This window comes from Pteronotus mesoamericanus, unplaced genomic scaffold, assembly GCF_021234165.1.
Source record: "Pteronotus mesoamericanus isolate MK-2021 breed Mesoamerican mustached bat unplaced genomic scaffold, CSHL_Meso_final contig_24, whole genome shotgun sequence".
NCBI lineage: Eukaryota > Metazoa > Chordata > Mammalia > Chiroptera > Mormoopidae > Pteronotus > Pteronotus mesoamericanus.
In genome coordinates, this window is record NW_026555100.1 from 438,063 (window position 1) to 460,521 (window position 22,459).

The window sequence follows — 22,459 nt, forward strand, 5'->3', positions numbered from 1 at the left end:
TGTGACCTGGGGAACTCTCTTCAGCATCTCTAAGCCTCAGTTTCTTCGTCTATAAAATGGGAATGATCACAGTGCTTATGCCCAGGGGTCACTGTGGTGACGAAGTGGATAACGTTGTTGGAGTGGCCTTGAAGTGCCCCTGAAGGTAAGGACACTTTCTGAGACAAGGGACAAGCCCCACCCGTAGGCTCCAAAGCCTGGTGGATGAGCTGCTGCTCGTGGAGGCTCACATCACGCCTGGACAAACCCAGGCACCAGCCAACAGGCGTGGCAAGGAGCCCTGGACTGGAGTCCCATTCCCCTCCCGCCTCCTGATGACATCCGTGCAGCCCACGGGGTCACCTACCGGCAGACTTTGGAGTGAACTTGTCTCGGTTTGCAGCACACACAGCCAGCAGTCTGTAGCCGAGGTCCAGGTCGAACCCTTGCTGAGCTGCCACCCGACTGACCACCTGCCAACGAGAAGGGGAGAAAGGGCCGGGGTGAGTCACTGCCTATGCCAGGCCTCCGAGCCCAAAGAGCAGAGGTGCCCATTTTATGGGTGAGGTGGGCAGGCTAAGGCAGGTCCCCAAGATCAGGCAGAGCTGGGACTCAAACTGTGCCTCATTCAGTCACTTGGCAAACATCAACAAGCACCTCTTCTATGCCAGGCCCTGGGACCCGGCCTCCACAGTCATGTGTTTCCAGGCTGGTGGTGGGCCTGACCCCAAAGCCCAGGCACTGCTGCTTTTGAGAACTCAAATTTGGCCACATTCTGGCAGTTGGCTGGGGATGCTGTACGTGTTCTGGGTGCCCCAGATGAGGGTCTCTTCTCCCCGAGTGCAGATCTTTGAACTCCCTTCCCAGTCCCCAGACTCCAGAAGTCTCCCATACCTACCAACTCTCTGCCATTCATCACAGGTCTCCTGTACCCACCATTGTGGGGTGCTTACTACCCTCACCACTCCAAGCAAGGTCCCCACCCAGAGCACTGACACCCCCATCCCCAGTCTGAATGTGCACATAAGGAGACACACTGACTTAGGACATTTGGCTCCCATGGAGTTTCAGCTTGGAGTTGCCCAATCGCTAAGGCTTCCCCGGATGGACACGCCTAACATTTCTCATTGCTCAGCACTGGGCCTAGCGCCCTTGCAGCCCCTCAGACCCCAGCCCAGTAACTGTAGAGCTCTCAAGCTTCGCCTGGGGTCTGTCTCCAGTGCCAAGCACCAGGCCAGCAAGCAGGGGGCTTCCATAAGGGCACTGGTGAAAGTTCACCAACAGCTGAGTATCAGGAGCCAGGAGGTCCCACCCATCTCCTTGTGAACCTCAGAAGTATGGGCCTGAAGAGGGAGAGGCGAGCGCCTGAGAGGTCTGGCAGTGCCTTGGGGGGAGCAGTGCGGGATGGGGTGCTCCTGGGGCCCCACGAATGGTTCCATAGGCTCACACCCATCAGGCTTCATTCCCTCCCGCCCATCCCCAGGTGTCCAGCGACTGCCAGCTCTGCTCCCTCCTGCCCGCCTTCCTCATTAACAGCAGGCAAATTAGGTTTCCTTATTAAGAAGGAAGGACCTTGGAAAATGGAGTCGTTTCGAGAAGCAGCTGGGGCGGCTATGGCTGACTGGGAAAGGAGTGCTCCCAGATGTGGGGATTGTTCTTTTGAGAAAGGGAAGACGCCATCCTCAAATCCCTAGAGACTACCTGTTCCAGGGGCGCCGTAGGTCTTGGAAGGCCTCAGGGTGCCATGGGGCTGGGCCTGTCCCCTGTAGCCTTTAGAATAGTACTCCATAATCTGCGTTATATTTAGGGGTTCATTGTAAGGGCTCTAGGGCTAAAAAGGATGGGAAAACCACTAATCTAGGCCAGTCCTTTCATTTAAAAAAATACAGACACTTGAGGCCTGAAGAGGTTCATGGTGAGTCAGGGTGGAGCCAGTAGATCCCCCTTCCCAGGGCCACTCCAGCCTCTTGGAACAAGCCCTGCCTCCCCACCCCCTATCTCCTGGAAACTCCCCTGTGCACGGGCGGAAAATGACTTTCTCAGGTTAGAACGTTTGCTCAGCTTCTCCGCTACAAATAGAAGCCCCTGATGCAGAAGCTTTCCGTCCCCCTGGGCCTCTTTCCCAAGGGCTCCATTTGCCCCTGTACTGTGGTGCTTATGCCACTCTCCTGGCCTCCACCCCACATTCCAGAGACTCTGGGCCAGCTCAGGGCGGGGCGGGGAGGGGGTGGTCCCCACTGTTAGTCTCACTGTTCAAGCAGAAAAACCAAGGCCCCTAACCCTTTACAGCAGACAGACAAGTCTGCAGACAGACAGTCCATAGAGCAGAGAGAAGGGTTCTAGAAGGGTCCTTGCAGCACAGCTGTTGACTATGGTACCCTCACTCTTTGGTAGAAGAGTCTTGGGTGGGTGCAAGTGAGCAGACAGTTCACCTGGACAGTGCATTTGGACTGGCACATCAGTGAGGCTGCTGTTTGGGGGAGACATCAATGTGGTGAATAGCGTAGTGAGGAAGTTGGCTCCCAGGTACTGAGGGCAAGGTAAATGTTTTGTAAGCGGTGAAGCACCAAATTATTACAACAGCCCCACAAGGGGGTGTTATATCTGTTTTACAGATCAGGAAAGCGAGGATAAATAACATCCCAAGGTTCCAAAGCCTGTCCATGAGAGGGTGATCCCAGGCAACCAGGCCACAAGGTCTGGGCTCTTTCCATGAAAGGGCCTCTTTTTCAGTCCACAGAGGGTCAAGGCCATAATGACCAACCCACCTGGGAACCCTCAAGCCCTAGAATGAGGGCAGAAAGGTAAAGGTCCCGCTATTAGGCCAACAACGGCTAATCCTGTTGCTCTGGTTTAAAAACAAAAACAGCGACAAAAGTCTAACTAAATTGAGCAGGAGGGGCCTGGTGCTGGTACAATGGCTGTCCTGCAGGCCTGGGCTGGGCCCTTCAGAGGGGCAGGGAGTGTCTGTCACCAAGTCCCCTGAGCCCCAGCATATATTATAGAAGGGCCATTGGCTCCAACAGCTTCCTTTCACTGACAAGGAAGCTGAAGTCCAGAGAAGGGAGGACCTTGCTAAAGGTCACAAAATGCAGCTGTGGCTGAGTGGGCTAAGCTGGACTCTGTGACACTAGAGTGCCTCCCCTGCACTCCTGGCTTCCTCTGGCCCAGCCTGAGGAACCCCAGGGAAGTCCTGTGAGGTGGGCTCAGATGAGCAGCCTGTTGTGTTTCAGAGCGGCCTGCTCCCACGGAAAGGGGCAGGACCCTGAGGGTCCTGTGGGGTAGAAAGTCTCCTCTTTCATCAAGGCCGGCAGTGAGCAGCCTCGGCACTGCTGCCCTCTGCTGGCTGCCCAGGCCCAGCCTGCTCGCCTGGCCCAGGAGATGCTCCTCAGGCTGGCTGTTTGAGACCTGGGCCCCGGTGCCCAGGGGGACCTACGGGTCAGGAAACCCAGCTGCTCCAGCCGCAGCGAGGGAAACCGAAACCCAGACGGCGAGGGGCGGGGCGGGGCGGGGGGGGGGGGGGAGTTTGTGATCAAGGTCACGTGGCAAGTACGTTAATCCCATAAAGGGAGTGTGTTGCTTTGAAAAGTGGTGAGCCTTCAGGGCAGGAAGCGGGACAGGCTGTCTGGGAGACATCAGAGAAGGGATTTCTGCTGCGGGGAGGCGGGGAGGCGGGGGCGAGGGCGAGGGCGGGGGCGGTGCTGGACCCACGGCCCTTTCTGATTCTAACAGTCGGGGGAATTTGAGGCAGCTGGGCCTGTGCTCCTCCGGCAGCACCCTATGCCGTGCAACCCAAGGCCAAGTTACTTAACCTCTCCGGACCTCAGGTTCTTCTCCTAGAAAGGTTTGAGGACATCCTCCATATCCAGGTTTCTGTGTAATGGGCTCTGTCCATTTTCCGAGTTCTGTCTCATGGTTTTATCTTGAGCCCTCAGGGCAAAGCCTTCATTTCCCACTTTGCTACCATTCTCAACACAGGGCCAGGCTGTTGCTGCTTCATCCAAGTGACTTAACCTCTCTGGGCCTCGGTGTCCTCACATGTGAAGCGGGTACAAAAGGTCCTCTTTGCAAAGGTGACAGCCAGGACTGGGCACATAGCTCAATAAATGCTGTATGTGAACATACACCCAGGGTTTCAGCAATGAAGGCTTTGAGGCTGTAGGGAGCTCCTCCCTGGAGAGATGAGGCCCCTGCTGATGTGCTGACTGGTTTGTGTTTCTCTCTTCCACCTCCTACCTGCCTCGTCTCCCATGCTCTGGACACCTGAGCCTTTCAAAAGGAGGCAGAGGGAGCAAGTCCAGAGAGGCCTGACTGTGAGAGGGACGGACACCCAGAGAAAAATCTTAGCTAAGCTGCTAAGAGAGGGGGCGGGGAGTGAACAGCCAGTACCATCAAGAAAAACCTGGTCCTGAGAAGGAAGTGGTGTCCCAGGCTCCTGCACTTCCACATCCTGGGGTCAGAGGGCAAGAAGGGGAGGGTGGGGGTAGGGCCTGCCAGGGGCCCAATGGGCTCTTTACCCCAGGACCTCGCTCCGGGTCCAGAGCCTATTGCTTGAATTGTGCCTGAGCTGCTTAGAGGCAGTATGGCCCAAATGTCTCTATTTTTTTGCCCGAGGCTAAATGGTTTTTAATTTATATCCTCCAAGTAAGCTGGATCCAGAGGAATTTGCTCCCAGAAGTCACCCAGGGGATTGTGGCAACCTGGGAAGCTCAGGCTGCCACCAGAATGGGGAGGGGTACAGGAAAGAGCCTTGGGCACTGAGAGTGTCTTCTATGACCCTCCACCCCACCTTTTTCTGCCTCTGGTCCTACTGGGTTTCAAGGGACAGTCAGACTCAGGTCTCCGCAGCTGTGGCTGGTGGACCAAGGGTCCCTTTCTGACTAAGCAGCAGGCCAGAGGGGTGGGGCCAAAGCTGGCTGTTCAACCAAGCATATACCTAAAGCTAGGGTGCAATGAGGAACGGCCCAAAGAGCTGGCACTGTGCCTCTGTCCACAGTTTCCCCTGCCTAGGAAGCTGCAGCCTCTCCCCTATCCCGTCAGACCCTACCGGGTCCTCCCTGGACTTCCTCCTCCAGGAAGCCCTCCACAATCCCTCTATCCTACCCTCTAAGGATGCTCCTCTTCAGAGCTCCTATTATCACACAAATCATATCTCATCACTCACCTGCTCAAATTCTTGTAAGGGCTCCCCATTGCCCTTCTACCCAAACCCTTTGCGCTTGGCCTATGGGCCCTGTGTTAGCTGCTTTCTGCTTTCCACTTCAACGTCATCTCATTCATATCCCTCTCCCTTTCCTCTGCTCTGTTCCTTGAGCAAATCAAGCCTCAGGGCCTTTGCACTAACAATTCCCTCTGCCTGAAGGACCCTTTCCTCTTATCCTTAGCTGACTCCTTGCCATTCTTGTCTCAGCTAGAGGTCTCACCTCCTCAGAAGACTTTTCCTGATCACCACCCCTCCCCCTCTCATAGGGTGTATGTCCTTACTTACTCCTTTACGTGCTTTGTGTGAGCCTCCCCACTGGAAAGTAAGTTGCTTGAGAGAGGCCTCCCCCTGATGCCCAGCACAAGGCCTGGCCCACGGCAGGGACTTGATGGATGTTTGCTCAGTGAATGGATGAATGACAGCCACTTACGGGTCATCTCATGCCCACCTCCCAGTCCAGCCTGGTCAGAGCCATAGTCTGATTCAGCCTCAAGCCCCCACAACCTAGGCAGGGCCAGGCTCAGAGCAGGGTGCTGGGGAAACATGGCCGCCTGTCTGGCTGCGCGTTAGGGGTAATCCCCACCTCCTTCTTCACTTCCGACTGCCTGCAGCTGGGGAGGGAGTGAAGGGGCCTCTGGTAACATCTGTCCCTGACCACGGGGTTTAGCCTGAGTCAGGATCCCCACAAAGAGGATTAAGGGACCTGGGGTGGGAGAGCGCAGTGGGTTGAAGGATGAGGAGGGCTGGACAATGCAGGTGGTGCCTGATTTGGCCTGCTGTTCCCAATGGGGGCCAGATGGTGTCAGCTTTGGACAAACGGAGGAGTCTGGAGGGTCTTGGCTGTATCCCTGCCTGGCATCCCTAATGGCCAGGAGCATCCTCTCTAGAGGCAGATGGGTCTCAGCTTGAATCCCAGGTCCATTTCTCATGGGCTGTGGAACCTTGGGAAGTAAGTCACAGTCTCGATTTCCTCTTCTATAAACTGGGGAAGGTGGCAGGACCAGCTGCATAATGTGGGTATGAGGATTCAGTGAGAAGCCATGCCCAGTGAGCCAAACTCAGCGTCAGGCACAGAAGAGGTGCTTGTTAAACATGGCCCCTGTTATTGTTGCTATTCTTTTCATTCCAGGCCAGGGACATTCTGGGCCTTTTGCCTCCTTTCTTTTTGCAGCTTTAGAGGAAACATGGTGCCCTTAGTCTTCACCCATTGCTTCTGCCTGGCCAGGCATCCACGTTGGCCTCTCCTGTCTAAGCCTTGTGGTAGCTGGGCCTCCCAGAAATCTGTGTACCCTCAGTCTCTTCAAAGCTGACTCAGGGCCCCCTGAGCAGCTGCCCTCACAATTATTGATACAGATCATGCGGCCGGGGACACGTACAAGCTTCGGTCTCCTTCCATGTGGCTGTCAGCTGGCAAGCTCTTAAACTGGGCAAATCATGCCACCAGCTCCAGGCCTGGCCCCTGTTGCGCTTGTATCCTAGATCCTTACCAAGGTGAGCTAATTTCAGTTCTTTGGGTTCTGGTGTACACCCGGGCCTTTGCACGTGCCCTTCCATGTGCCTAGAACACGGGCTAATCCTCAGCTGCTCATGCAGATGACTTGAACTCCTCTCATAGATATTTAAGTGACTCCTTTTCTCAGTTTTCTGTGACCCGTCCCATCTCCCAGGCAGTTAATGCTTCCTTTCTCTGTGCTGCCTCCACCTTGCGCATGATTTTCTCAGCCACCCCTTTCCATGTCTGTCTCCCCTACTCACGAGGAAATTAGGCTCAGCAGTCTTATTCATTATCGGTTTCATAGGACTTAGCACAGGGGATTGTACATGATAAATGAAGGATCAATCAGTGTTTATTTAGATAGGTGGATGGATGTAATAGGAACTCAATAAATGCTGATATGAGTGGATAGGTGGATGGATGACCATAAAAGGAGCTCAAGAGATGTTTACGTAACTGAATGAATAAATGGGTAGATGGCTGCAAACCCTTTAAGAGTTTCTCTGCTTTGCTTATGATGGAACATTTACTCCAGCAGATTTGGAACTTCCCAAAGCAGGCTTGGCCTTTCTTTCAAGTGTGGGGAACCCTCCATGAGGACTATGCCTGCCCAGGAGACCAGTTTCCCATGGTATGTGCATGTCAGGGTGAGCATAGAGGGCCATCCGCTCCAGCAGCGGTGTCTTCCTATCTCTCATCCCCCCATCATCTGCGGCCTCCCTGACACCTGGCCAGGTGTGCGAGTCCCCAGCTGTCTTCTCTGGGTGTGTGCAGACGGGGGAGGGTGCAGACTCACCGTCAGACAGCCCATCAGGCTCTGCTCGAAGGGCCGCTGGAAGGCTCTTGGGTCTCCACACCAGTCCAGCAGCTCTGTGGCGGCATTGTGGAAGTTGGCAGGGTTCTGTAAGTGCTGTGGGAGAGGGAAAGGAGGAAGCGTGAGGTCCCAGGTATGAGGCCAGCACTGGTAGCAGGGAAGACCCCAGGCCTTTTGGGGAGGAGACCTGAAGGCCTGATTAATGAGCTTTCTCCAACTTCCCCTCATACACCTTCCCTTTGCATCTTCTCCAGCCCGATCCATGGCAGGATGGGGATCAGCAGCCCCATTGTAAAGACAGGACAACCAAGGTCTAGAGGAAGACAATGACGGTAGATATTTAAGTGTTTTCTCTGGATGCTGGCAGTGTGGGCAGTGAAGCCTGTGTGGTTCAGGAGGGTGGCATCTGGCTTCCATACTTTGGGGCTGGCTTTTTCTGAGCCAAGATAGGCTGGCCTTGGAGATTCCTTGATGATCCCCCACCCCACCCCCACCAAACTACCTTTGGCTTCAGAGCAAACTCTGCCACAGCCAAATAGGACTGGAGCAGGGGTGTCAAAAAAGAGGCTTCCAGGCCACACCCAGCTGGGAAGTGGAAGAAAACACCCTGTGCCCAGGTTGTTATCACACTGTGGTCTAGTGTATGTGGCTTATTGACCCCTAGTCTTCTGCACCCAGTCTCGTTTGGCTTGGGGGTGGGGGTGGGTCTCACTGGCATTGTTGGGAGGGGTCCTGGCTGGACCTCAGGCCCCTCCCAGTCAGGGAGTCTAAGTCAACAGAAACTGAATTCTGGTGCCAAGGCCTCTCAACCCTGCTTCAGACTCAGGCCACCCCTCCCTTATTTGACACGTATGCCTGTCTTCCCAGGCCACGCTGTATTAGGCACTAAGCCCGGGGTCAGGGAGCCGGTTGGGATGAACCTAGGATTCCAGTGCTGGGTGTGCCTTCATATGGGTCCTCCAGTGGGATATCTAGTGTCCACAAGGGTTGGAGTGTAAGCAGCTGCAAAGGGGAAGGTAGTACCTTCTGAAGTTCCTGTGGCCTTGGTGCTGGGAGAGACCGGGAATAAACAACAGCTGCCCCTGGGGACTGCAGCAGCATGGCTACCTGCAGCATGAGTCAGCCTCAGGGCCAAGGCAGGGAGGGGTCTTAGGAGCTGCCATTTCCCAGAAACGGGAAGGAGGTAAAACGTGCTGTGGGAGCCTCTGTGGGGAGGGGCCCTGAGGGTCACACTCTGCCTTCCTTCCCCTCCTACTAGCTGCTGAGCTAGAGCGGCCCCTCACCTCTCCCAGCTTCAGTTGCCCTGTCTGTAGAATCGGGATGGCAGATCATGGCATGGTGGTGGGAATGTTTGTTTCTTTGACTTAAGTTTCATGACTGTTGTTATAATGTGGTTTGTGTAAGGCAAGATTTAAAAATGGGTGGAAGAAAGTGGAATGAATTAGAATATCCTCCTCCCGTGGGAGAACAAGAAGTGGAGATGAAGGAAAGAAAGAGGGCAAGTGTGCAGCAACGGAGCACTCTGTCACAGGGCCGGGGTGAGGATTAAACAAGATGAGGCTTATTCGGCCCCTGGCAAAGCGCCTGGCGCGTGGGGTGCTCCCACGTGGGGCTGCCCTTGGCCCTGACTCCATCTCCCAGAGGCTCTCCTGGAAGCACAGCTGTGCTCAGCAGCTCGAAGCCCCGGCTTTACTCAGTGCTTGCTTTGCAGAAGACAGGAGGAACTTCCACATATAGAAACATGCCATTTGGGAGGGCAGCAGTGGGTCCTTACCTCTGTCCCTATGAACTCTCTCTAAGATGGGCCTCCTCCAAGGCCATGGGTGGCACCTGGGCTCCACGCAGAAAGCCAAGCATTCCCTGCCCAGCAGCCTCTTCCTGCTAACTGAGTTATTCCGTTTATTTACATGATGTCACACCCAATTAGTAGGGTCAGCAGCCACCACAGGCTGCTCTCCAAGCCGCCTGCCCACAGCACCGTCCTTTGGCACCCTCCTTTGGGGCTCTGGGCTCACAAGTGGCCTCTGAGGCCAGGTTCAGGGAGCCAGTGTTGTTCTGGCCCCTGAGCACCTAGCCTTCCATATCTTGCTAGCCCACCTCTCCATCCTCACCCCAGCCAGTTCACGTGGCCATGAGCTTGGACTCTGGGTGGTCACCTGTGGGCACAACTCATTGGTAGAAAGACGTTAGACATCCCATTCAGTGGCTGTTGCTCAGTGGCTTGTGGCCTTGACCAACCCCTACCCTGCCCTTCTTGGGGCTTTGGTCACCCGTTTCCACTATGAGGTGGCTGGAATGCGCAGAGAGACTGAGCGATGCAGTGAAATGAGCAGAACAGACTCGGACCAAACCCCATCTCAGCCACTGAGCCACACTGCCGTAAGTGTGTTCCCATGCTTAAAATGGGGTGATGACACCCCATTGCAGCTGCTGCAAGGTTTAGAAACAATATACCTAATGACATTCCCATTATAGAGAAGGGCTCAGGTACAGACTAATATTGCTCTGTAGAGTGGGGCCTTTGTACTGTCTCTGGTTTCTTCTACGAGCTTCTTGAGCATGGAAAGAGTACTCTGTTCATTTCTGGAACCATAGATGGCCCAAGGCCAGGCCCACACAGAAATGGTCAGTGAGCCGTTAACCGTCCAAAGTATGGTCCATCTGTGGTGCAGGCCAGCAAGCTGACCACTTCAGAACAGGTCCCCAGTGGCACATGGAGTGGCCAGGACTGCGTGGGTGAGCTTGGCCAGCCTTTGATGGTCTAGGGATGGGAGCATAGATCTGAACCACAGGCAGAGGCCTCCCTGGCTGTGGCCGTTACTGGACACTAATACCCCATTCCCCATCAGAAAGCCTGCCCCATCTCCACAATTCCTCAGAAAATCTGGGATATATCCACTAGCCACTGAGGCTACTGGGGCAGGAGCAGGGGACATCAATGCCCTGACCAGGGACTGGCTACCCAGACCAAGTGATGAACGCATCTTCTTGTCAGTCCATCTGTAAATCAACTGATCTATCTATGCATCCATCCACCCATCCATCCAACAAAATATGAATCAGTTCATAACCATTTATCCACTTGCCCACTCGCCCATTCATCCATTCACTATTTTATCCAGCACTCATCCATCCATTCATCTACCTACCTATCTGCTTATCCAACCAGAATTTATCCAACCACCCACTCATCCATTCATTCATCCATTTATCCACCTATCATCTAAATCCACCCACCTGACTGTCCACGCATGTCTATCCATCCACTCATTTAGTCATTCCCTTACCTATCCATTTATAAGTCCACCCCTGCTCCTTTTCCCCAGCATACTTGGGCCTCACCCTGGCCTGGGCACAGCTAGACTGCTGACTTAGAGGTGAATATAGCATGGCCTCTGCCCCCAAGGTACTTAGTAGCTTTGTGAGGGGCCCGATATATGCTCTGCAGGGCCTATCGCTCAGGGGAGAAAGAACATGAAGGGTGAGGTAGCTGAGTGCCCAGGAAGCACTGGAGCTCAGAGATGGATGATGTAGATGCTTCAAGGAGCATCTGGGGTTTAGGGAGGCTGTTGTGCAGGAATCAGCTGCTTTGCAAGGCTTTGCACGTGGAGCCCAGATGTGCCAGTGACCTCTGAGTGGGGCACATTGTAGAGGGCACTGGTTCTCCCAGTACCTGAGGATGAGAAGGGGAAAAGGCAGCTGAGCCAGAGGCCTGGAGGGAAGATGGGCAGCAGGGTGCTGGGGGATGGTGAGTGCAGCAATGGCTAGAACCAGGGAGGATGGTGGGGGAGGGAAGACTAAGCTGTAAAAGAGAGGCGGAGCCCTCTCCTGATGGGAGCCACAGCCTTCCCAGCCAGAGGCAGGCATAGCCGCCACATCCGTCATCCTCAGAGCATGCAGACATGCTTGCCTTTCTCTTCTGATTAGGATACAGGATGTCTGAGAATCAACAGTCTTCAGCCAGCCACAGCCACCTTCTGGGGTGGCTGGGGACCAGACAGACATCAGTGCCGAGCTGTGTCTGACTGGAGGTACGGGAGGGGGCATGGAGATGCAAGACGCTCTGGATGGCCCAGAGGGCATCTGGACAGCTCGCTCACCCTCCCAAACGTGCCCCTGTCTGGCCCCAAAGCAGAGCTGCGTGTGTGTGTGCGAGCGTGCACGCACACACATGGTGTATAGGGTAGACTAGAAAGAGCAGCTGAGGTGATCCCCGGCCTTCCAGCTGCCCTGCACTCCACGGCTGGGTGTACATTACCATGCCCATTCCACAGGCAAAGTGAGATAAAGTGGCAACTCAGGTAGCTAATGAGGGCAGGACTCAGGTTCACTAGTAAATCTGAGCTCTGTGTGCCACACCCAGAGAGGGCTGGACCCCTGGGAGTAAAGGGCACCCTGATGCCTGGCGATGCAGCATCAGGCACGGGGAGCAAAGTCAAGTTGTGATCAGGCCTCAGGAGCAGCTGTGTGTCTGGCACACAGAGAATCTCATGCACAGGGGGCATGACGGAATTGTTGGGGGGTGGAGGGCATTGACAGTGATCCCTCATGGTCTGGAGAAACTGGGTCAAAGGCAGAGCCAGGAGAGCCCTGCAGAGGAGGAGGAGGGAGGGCAGGGGAGGAGAGAGCGCACGTCTGGTTTCTATTCTGTGACCGTGAACAGGGGCGTAATTGGCATTTGGGAGAGCTGTTCGGGCTGAGTTCAATCTGTAACAAGTCTTCTTCAATTTCCTCTCCTCAGACTCCACACAGGCTTCCGAGATTGCTCTGCTTGATGCTAATGAGAGGACACACATCCCTCATTCCTGGGGACTAGCCTCAGCTCCACTGGGCCCTGGTGCTCAGGAGGACAAGCTGCATTGGGGGTGGGGCTGTAGCTGGGGTCCTGGGACCAGTGGCCCACGCTGGTTACCTGAGCTCCCTGCTAAATGCGCTGAAGCTGGGGGACACGACTTCAGCAGTCCCTTCCCTGTCTCTGAGACACTGAGGACAACAGCCTTGCCACCATTAGCTGATCACCTGCCATGTGCCAGGGCTGGGCTGTTGCTTCACTCACAATATTCTCCTCACAGCATCCTATGAAGTTGGCCTGACTGGCTCCATCTGACAGGTGGAGAAACTGAGACTCAGAGAAACAAAAGGACTGAACACTGTGGGTATATGAAGCAGTGAGGATTTGGGCCCATGTCTGTTTAATGTCAAAGTCTACACCCTTTCCACTATATCTGCTCCTTCCTGGAGGACAATAATACTCTGGAGTCTTGCACAGACGCCACTATGTGGAGCTGCAGAGAGGCTGAGCTCAGAGGGTGGGCGCATCCCTCCTGGCCACCGCTGGGGGTGGGGGCTGCTTGTCCAGGCTCATTTGGGCTTTTCAAAGTGGCGGCCTCTCAGCCCACTGTGAACGTTCCCCACCTCTGAACAATCCAGACAGGCTGCTGGCAGGCAAATCGCCTCTTGAGCTTGGTGTGAGCATTGGCAGGAGGGAGGACTCGCCACCCTCAGGGAGAAGGCCCTCCCAGCACCAGTGAGGCTGGGCTGTGTGACCTCAGGGGACTTCCTTCCCTTCTCTGTGCCTCAGTTTCTTTTTCTGTAACATGATCTAATTTCCCAGGACCTTTTCTTTTCTGTTTCTTTACAGAAAAATCACTGGAGCAGAGCGGCAGGACTCGGGTCTGGGAAGGCGATTAAGCACTTTGCTGCATTCTCACAGAGCACTCAGCAGAGCCCAGAGAGGGAATGACACTGGCCCAACCTTATACAACTGAGAAGAAAGGGGAAGAGACAGGGCAGAGCTGGTCTTTGAACCCAGATGTGTGTGATTTCAGTGTTAGGATGGTCCATGCCAGCAATATTCCCCCAAGGCGGTTGGTCAGGGAACCCCAGGCAGTCGACCCATGCCCACCATCACCTTCACGCGGAGCCCTAGACACCCAGCCACAGGGCAGGTCAGCATCTTTGCTGCCTGTCCTTGCCAGCTGCCAGGTAGCGGCAGAGGAGCGAACGCGGGCCACACACCCACCTGTTTGATGCACTGCAGTCGGTCATTGGTCTGCTGGATGTGCCTGTCCATAGAATTCATTCTGGCCGTTTCGCTGGGTTCTACCCGAGAGCCATGAACGTTGTCCAGCCTGTGAAGAAAGAGGACACTGGGTGTCACTGGGGTTGTGCCAGGCCTTCCAGCCTTCCAGCCACCCTCCAACCCCAACACCAAGGTCCTGGCCCCAGTGGCTCCCAGCAGGTTCCTGGGCCCTTTGTGAGCCATGGTGGCCTCTTCCCCAGGTAGCTCTGTGCTGAAGGGAGGAACCATGGCCCCAGCTGCCCAGCCAGCCCTTCCCCATGCTTGGCCCCAGGAAGCCCCACTGGGACTGAGGGCAGGAGGTGCTCCTTGGTGTTCTCTGTGGTGACTAATGTGGGCACTGGGCCAGCATGTCCACTATGGGATGTGGAACCACATACTCAGATACACGCATTTCTATGCACACCTGTGCACTAGGTGGTGGGGTTGGGATGGCAGCCTTGTCTTTAGATTCCTGGTTCAGGGCTTAGCCCACTTGATGTGGCTCTGTGTGTGTAAACACGTGTGTGTGGGATCTTCCCACATGACCCCCTTCATTGCACATGTGGTGTAAGTGTAGCAGCCCTCTCATGGGTGCCACGTGCCTCCTCAAATCCCCCATGTTTTAGAGTTCGGCACACTTTAAAAACCATTCCCAGTTCCATTTTTTCCCCTTTGTCCTCCTGGGAAAGAAGGAGGGAAGCAATTAGCATTACCTCCATTTTCCAGATAAGGAATCTGAGGCTCACTGAGGGAGGGAGTTACTCAGGGTGACCCCATGAGCCAGCCTGAGCACCCAACCAGGAACTAGGGCTCTGACTGCCAGCTCGTGGCTGGGTGGTCTGGGTATGTGGACGTCCTGGTCCCCAGGCTCACTCTTTCTGAATGGGTGGTGGATTCAGAAACATTAACACGAGTGCCACTTCGTCCCAGGTAGTGAAGCTAAGTGGAAGAGGCTCCCTCAGCTCCAGGAAGACCCTGGAGACTCCAGGCCTCTCCAGGGAGGCTGCAATGGTAAAGGCAGAGAGGGAGACAGAGAGACAGAGAGTGTTCAGCTCTAGTGTACCCTCTGCTCAGGGCTCCTTGGGCCAAAGCAGAAGCCTGCTCACTGCTGGGCAGGTTTGGCCTCCCACAACCCAGTAGGCATGCCAGACTGCAGACACGGGACAGACACAGGGTGCTGGACAGAGGCTTATGGCCCCAGGACTTCTACACTATCCTGAGATTCCTCATCTCTGGCCCTTTCTGTATGGTGGGCCTCTGAATTCTTTCCTTTTCTCCTCATGCTCACTCTGTAAGACTAGAATTATCTCCATTTTACAGATGAAGAAACTGAAGTCCTGAGACCAGCCAAGACCCCATGGCTACAAGGTGTTCAGACTGTGTCCATATGCCTGTCCGCATGCATGTCCTAAACTCAGCCCCGCAGCGCGCCTGGCTCTAGCCTTGGGAAGGCAGTCCTGTTCCTCCACCATGGAGCTCTTGACTACTCAGCTCCTCTAGAGCACTCCTTATTGTTCCATTTGTGCTTGAAAAGGCAACTCACTCGGCGTAGTTCAAAAATGCAAATGTCCGCAAGGGTATCCAGTGAAGTGCAGGATCAATCCCCAGCCCCCAGGTGCCCTTCCTGAGGGGCCCAGTCATCAGTCTCCTTCTGAGGGGCTCATGTTAGAGAAGCAAGTACTGGTATCTACGTGTACCCTCCCTTGCCACCCCTTTAAATAAAAACAAAACAAAAGCACTGCATACACACTCTCAGTAACTTAATTTTTTCCCTCTTAATATCTCAAAGTTTATTTCACATCAAGACATAAAGAGCCTTTTTCATTTTTTAATGGCTGTGCAGTGTTCCAAGACACAGATGACTCGTCTAGCTCCATCAGGTGCTGTTGAAAGGTCTGAGGCCCTAGAAAGACCCTTCTGCTCAGGAGGCTCACACACCGTCCTGGTGATAAAGCCTGAAGCCATCTCCAAATTTCATTATTGCGAATGGTATTGCAAGATCACCTTTTAAATTGGCCACATCATCCATGTGTGAATTAATCTAGAGAACATCCTCTTAGAAGTGCAGTTACTGGGTCACTTGGGCATTATACTTTTGATAAGTGCTTTCAGGGTTCACTTTATCTTGGAGCTCTTCAACAAAGAGATAAAAAGGGGGTAATGCCCCATATTTCTTTATTCTATCCTCAACCCACCAACGATTCCTCTACTTACCCCACTTATCACACATTTATACACCCAAGCGCCCAACTTCTCCCTCCATCATTTATCCGGCTAAATGCCTGTCCGCCTACCCATCCACGCATCCATCCAAACATCTTCAGCCTCCACTTGCCCACCCATGCATGCGTCCCAGTCACCCATTAAGTGCTTTTCAGCATCTCTACTATGCCAGTCCTCTGCTACATCTATGGGGCATGTGAAGATTAAAATGAATTTTCTTATGTTCAAGAAACTCTTGGTCTAAGCCTGTATTCACTCTAGGTCACCTTTCAGGTGACTATTGTTGAGCTCCTCTTGTAAGTTAGGTGCGTGTCCAAGCCCTGGGCACAGACAGACACTGTTAACCTATCTCCTCCTACTTTAGAGATGAGGAAACTGAGGCTTGGAGGTTATAGCTTCAGAACCCTGGCTTTCCCATCACAGCCTAAACTTCTGTACAGGTACTGGGGAGGGACCCTGGGGAGGCTTTTCTGATGTTAACATTTGTGCCGGAAGTGGTGAGGGTGTCCCCCAAGAAGGGACTGGGTTTACATGCACAGAGCCTCAGTCAGAGCTCACATGGCAAGTGCTCCTGGGGCCAGGGACGTATCACCGTGGGGTTAGCAGGAAGGAACACGGAGGCACCCTGAGTGGGAGAAAAACAGTGCCACCTCCAGGGAGACCACTGTAGTTCCTGGTGTCAAATCCCCTCTGGGCTGAAGAGACCCTGGTGGTGTCCCAGGCACCACACGGTGCACAGCCCCCACCAGGGGCACGGGTGAACACTGGCTGCTGATTAAAGAGTGCAGTTTCCATAGCCTGCTGACGGGAACCATTAAACAAAAACCTATGTTAGTTCCTCAGGGAGCAACGAAGACACCCCAGGTCTCTGCAGGCTTCAGTCCCCTGTCTTCAGGCCGCAGCCAACCAAGACAAAGGGCCTGTGGAGACCCAAGCGGCCAGCAGGGTGCACTGTTGACGAACCTAAGTGCCCAGAGGGGTTTTGAGAAGGCTCTGACTTTCTAGGCCTTGGTTTCCCCATTTGTAGAGCAGGATGTGGAGGGGGTGGGCATATGAGGCTCTATCTTTAAGTAGGAACTTTTCCCAGGCTAGGCAATACACTTTGTCTAGGGTCAGAAATCTAGTGGGGGTATGATAAAATACTTGTTAAATGACTGATAGATCATTTCAGGAGCCTGGGGGTGCTCAGACCGCTCAGAGAAGCCCTTAGCAAGCATCAGAAGTCCAGACCCACCTGGGCAGTCACCTTTGGGCCCAGGGGCAGCGGGGCCACAGGTCTCACTTTAGGAAGCAAACAGAAAAGGGGGGTGGGGCAGAACTGTCCAAGTTCTGGTTAGTCCCCATGCCAGCTCATGGCAATCCTGCCTGGAAACCCGCGGCTGGACTGAGTTGGCTTCTGGATTCAAAGGTTCTCAGAATACCAATAGCTAAAGATACTTCACGGGCTCACACCAACCTAACCATTTGGCTGGTTTCATCTGGGGGAGCCCAAGGCCTACAGTAGTTTGTCCAAGGCCACAAGAACATCTGAGCTTGGATAGAGGCCCCCGAACATTTTTCTCCTAGGATAGGGCTCCATGTTATAGAAACCAATAAATGAACAGAGCGGCCTGGGACTCCTGTGAGACCCACAGGGTGGGTGGCAGCCAGCAGGAGAGGCATCACAGATTATAATTGTGTGTCATGTGTGTCTTAACCTGTAATAAAAGAAAAAAAAATGTCTGGCTGATTAAGGAGGCATTCACAGGTGAGGTGACATTTTTAAACTGCTGAGATCAATGGAAAGTCAGGGTTATTAACATCAGGAATGGATGGGGCTGGCAGCTCCAGCCCCTGCAGAAGAGGGTTCAGGAGATGGAAGGCTAAGGGTCCCAGGCATGGAGAGAGAAGGGGTGGGCTGAAGTAGGAACAAGAGAGGCAGCTCACTGAGGGGCGGTCTGAGATCTTCCATTTGTTCCACACCTGCAGGCACCAATTAGCAGGCACCAGTCCAGGACCTGTGCCATGCTAATTTACTTAGTCCTAAATGGCTCAGAGAGGTTGCATGATGTGCCCAAGGTCACACAGCTGGAAGGTGTTGGGCTGACAGAGATTTAAACACTCTTTCTTTTTATATGTTGTTCTTTTCACTCTACGAAGACTGGAGCCTCCTGGAAGTTCCCACCCCAGGCTTTTACTGGGCCTAAAGAGATGAACACTTGGTTCCACTCAAATGGACCAAATCCACCCACTTGCCTCCAAGGCCACTGGGATCCTAGCATGCTGACTGGCACGGCAAAGTGACCAGCGTTCAGTGGCCAGCAGAGGTCGCCCTCTGCCACGGGAGTGCCTCTGGGCCACCGCTGCCTCCCTCCTCAGTCTGGATTCCTATGAGCCTTTACAAGTCATTACAAATCCTCTGGGGTTGCAGCTCCAGTGCCCACGGCGGCGGCATTCCCTTCCAACTCAGTGCTTTGGGCTTGGCCCTGGGTGCACCCAAGGCCCCAGCCCTTCCACGCGCCTTTCTGACTCTGAATGGTGAGTGGGCTCAAGCAATCGAGCCTCCAACTCCTCTGGCCCCTGGTCCTGTCTTCTGGTCTGAGCAGACTACTGCCTGTAGGAAGTGCAAAGCTAGTCAGATCGGGGCCTGGAAGGGGACCCTTCTCTGCCTCTTCCTCCAGGCCTCAGTTTCCCCACCTGTAAAATGAAGGCTAGCCAGCCTTTGGCAGCCCTTCAAACTTCAACATCTTAGGATTTCTGTGTGAGGATCTCCAGCTGTTTGAAAACTCCACCTTGATAAGTGTAGAATGCTTGACTTTCAAACAGCACAGCAAGCCTGTCCCAAGGTGGGCCCAGGATCCTCCTGGAGAGATGCTGTTCCAGGGGAGCCTAAGGCTGTGGGCACTACATACTTGTCCTGGCACCTTAGGCTCAGCTTGGCTTCACTGCACATATGTAAGTTTTCTGACTGGTGGTGACATCTCGTTGACCGATCTTCCCAGCTCCTAGCTGAGCTCTTGAAGGGCCAACGTTCCATTTTACACTTCTCAGCACTTAGCGTAACACTGACCACGTTCACCTTAGTGATGCCTAGCACAGAAGACGTGCCCCAGAAGAGTTCGCTGCTATAAAGCACGCAGGGCTGCTCAAACAGGAAAATGCTGAGAACTAAAAGGGCACTTGGGGACCACCTGGTCCTGTGCCCTCAAGGCAGGAACTGAGAGAGGGGAAGGACACAGAGGGGAACAGGGACCAAGTAAGACTGGAGCCCCAGCTGGCTGTTCTAAGTTGGGCCCCGGGTTGTTTCTGGGCTCCCTGGAAGCATGTCTCCTGGTCTGAAGGTAGGGGGAGGCACATGGCCCTCAGCGTTTTCCTCTTAGGACCCCGGGAGCCGGGTGCTCTTAGCTGCCCAGTAGAAATGTTGATGGAGCCCTGGAGGTAGCTCCCTAGGATTGTAGAGCAACATCAGCTATACTAACACTAGTGTTTTATTTTTCACTTTTGAGGTCAAACAAGTTAATCAGTCCACTTAACATGCACCTAGTGCAGATGTTTTGCTTACCTGCATGCACACTCACAAACATAGGTACCCCTTTGCATACTTAAGACTAGGTACGTGCACGTACACTCGAGTGTTGGCACAGATGCACTTGAGCACACACATCTCATGACAGCTTGCACAGGCAAGTGGCGGGGTCCCCAGGGGAGCCGTGCGAGCAGTGGTGTGCAGAAATGATTCAATCGCCCTGCACATCTGCAGCTCAGGTCCCCTGGGGCGAGCGGTGCTGGCAGTGGGGGTGGAGGGCCTGTACCCACAGCTTGCAGAGCAGAGGCTGCATTCCAAGACATCGCCAGGGCCAGTGAGCTTGGGACCTGCCCACTGCTCAGCCTGGCGGGACATCATGGGGGTCCAGGAGACCTATTCTGGCCAGCCCCTTTACTAGCTCTCAGACTCCAAGAGGGACAGATATTATGGGCCCCAGCTTCAGCAGTGACCTGCCGACCCTACATGTGACAGCATCAGTCCAGTCTTCCTCAGCTTGACCTCTACCTTCCAGGACTTCCAGTCATTCCCTGTGTCCTCCACATGGGGTTCCTCCCTGTCTCCTGGACTGTGCTCTGAAGATGACACCTCCCTGTCTTTGCCTGGCCTCTTCATCCATGAAGGCCTCCTTCAACCGTCACCATCTTTGTCGGTTTCCCCCAGCAGGGCCACTCACTTCTGCTCCTATGTCTCCATTGTCTCTGTCATACACCCCATCTTGGAGGTACCAGACAGTGGCATATATTTGATTCCATCTCCCCCATTGGCTGGGATGTCATTTAGTTATGAATTCCCAGAGCCTAGCCCAGGGTCTGGTACCCAGCAGGTGCTCAGCAGTGCTCATTAGACGGATGGATGAATGGGTGGATGGACGGCCATTGTGATCTAGAGTGGCAAGAGCTGAATACCCAATGACCCAGCCCTAATCAGAGGGTCTTGGAACTGGGAGAGACTCCAACTCAGGGTTCCCAAAGAGTGATGCATGTACTACGGGCAGAAGAATGATTTTAGGTGGTCCATGGGCAAACTGAAGTATTTGGACTAGAACAATGATCACTGCTGAGTTTGTGGATATTATTATTTAGGATGAGGTTAAATTAGGGAGCAATGGCAGACCTAAGTGGATTAAATAACTACTTTAAACAGTATAAATCGGATGAAAGTGACTGAGGGTAGGGAGGCACTAACGTAGTCCAATGCCCTCCTCATCTTGAAGGTGAAGGAGCAGAAGGTCAGAGAGATTCAGGGCTGCCTCTGGGCACATGTATGTGACTCTCCCACTCCCAGGCCTCGGTAGACTGCACACTGCCTGGAGTCAGAGGAAGAGGGTGGTGGAAGAGGGTGAAACAAAGGTAGGAAGAAGAAAGTGACTTTGTATCCTATCCCAGGGAAGTCAGGGAAGGGCAGACGGACAGGAGATGAGACAGAGAGGGAGGCAAGAGGCAGCTCTGGGCAGCTGCCCAGGACCAGCTGCTTCCCACTCTTGGCCAGGCAGCTGGAGCTGGCTCTTGGGCCAGCTTGAGGCCTTGAGCAGGGTGAGGCTCTGGGACCAGGGGCGGGCCCTGAGTCAAACCTTCCTGGCTGTCTGAGGTTGTGAGAAGCTGCTTTATCTCCCTGAGTCTGTGTCCTCAACTGTCAGACAGGAAGGTGTCTCTCCTCCCTGCCCCACTAGATTAAGGAGCTGACTAAGTACAGCCACTCAGGGGACAGTGTTCTGAAAAGAGAAATTCTGGTTTGGACACCAGCTCTTCCAAATCCAGTTCCTCCCTCCTCAGCTTGGGGTGTGCTCCAGGCCATACTTGACAGGGCTCTGCACCTCTTGGCCAGAGTTCAGACACTTTGGCTTGGCACTTGGGCTCCCGGAAGGGTGGACCCTCTTCTTTCCACAACCCAATCTCCCAGTACCCACCCTCATCTACAGGAACACCCACTGTCAATGGTAGTCAATGGGATAACACAGTGTACCCTTGGTGTTTCAGAGTGGTGGCTTCCTGAGGGCCAGCCCCACACCGCCACATCTGACAACCTGTTCTGGGACACAAAAGTTAATCCAGAGGGAGGACGACTTACTTGGGAGAACGTGTGTCGATTTTGCCCTGACAAAGGTGCCAGCCTACTGGTCAGACCCACACCGGGCTAGGACTCGCGGCTGTGTTCCCCTGGTGCACTTCATCCCTCTGCGCATGTGAGGCCTTAGCAGGCACGGGCCATGTCCTTGAGGCCAAACCCTCTTGCCTCCCTCTGGCGGCACTCCGAATCTCTGACCTCAGAGTGAGTTTCCTTTGGCAGCTCCCCTCCCAAAAGGTGAAGGAGGGCCAGACTCAGCCCTGGACAAGGTCTTGCACCCATGGCAGCCCTGGGCAGGGTCACCAAATTCAGCTCCGTAGAGTGTACGGTCATTCCCAGTGCTATGCCCTGCTTTTTGTTTCCTCAGAGTGGAAAGAGAAACAAAACAACTACTGAACCTGTCTGTATGTGTCACACTAGGTTTTTCATATCACCTCACTTCAAGTCTCAGAATTCTACTATGATGTTCCAATTACTGCTACAAAACTGAGGTTCAGAGAGGTCCAATGGCTTGCTCACCACGGAGAAGTGGCAGTGCCGGGACTTGAACTCCGGTCTGACTACAAAGCCCATGACGTTTTCCTGCATCATGCTCTCCAGGGGAATGTGACACACCTTCCTCAGCTAGACACTTTCTTCCCGGGCCCCAACTGCCCTGCGTGTCAGGACAGTGACTGTCATTGCCGTGGAGTGCTGAAGATGGCGTGGAGATGGGGAGTCGGAGTCCTGCCCGGTCCTGCCTGATGCTGCTGGGTGCTGGGCCTGGGCCGCGAGCCTTCTTCAGGACAGCAGCACTTATGCAGTGGCCTCGACCTGGCTTTGTCTAGAGGCTCTTGTATGTTATTCCAAGGGCTTAAATGCTATGAAGTGGGAAAGAGGGAGGGTGGGAACAGTTTCCTGAGGGCCTTTGGAGGACATGGGGTGGAATAAGGCTGGCGATGGAGCCAGGCCCCGTAACCACCAGCTATTGCCCTCTAGAAGGTTGCAAATACCCCACGGATGTTCTTATAGCTTTGGCTCCAGGGACAAAGAGGTGTTTCCCCACCCCAGCTACTCATGGCTCCAAATCTACCCACCTGGCATTTGCAGGGAGG

At 54.1% G+C, this 22,459-nt stretch overlaps 1 protein-coding gene across 5 annotated transcripts in view; it reads right to left on the bottom strand.

The window, feature by feature from the left end:
* ZMIZ1 (zinc finger MIZ-type containing 1) overlaps window positions 1-22,459 on the bottom strand; it is a 227,242-nt gene that overhangs the window by 92,847 nt on the left and 111,936 nt on the right. For 4 of the 5 annotated variants that reach the window (XM_054572487.1, XM_054572489.1, XM_054572490.1 and 1 more), the window contains 3 exons: window positions 13,514-13,622; window positions 7,474-7,587; window positions 347-452 (listed from right to left, as the gene is read on the bottom strand). In XM_054572487.1, coding sequence (XP_054428462.1) covers window positions 347-452; window positions 7,474-7,587; window positions 13,514-13,573 — 280 coding nt within the window. In that variant the 5' untranslated portion in view covers window positions 13,574-13,622. Of the gene's footprint in view, window positions 1-346; window positions 453-7,473; window positions 7,588-13,513; window positions 13,625-19,743; window positions 19,748-22,459 lie in introns of those variants that run through there. The other variant, XM_054572488.1, reaches the window with a different exon arrangement.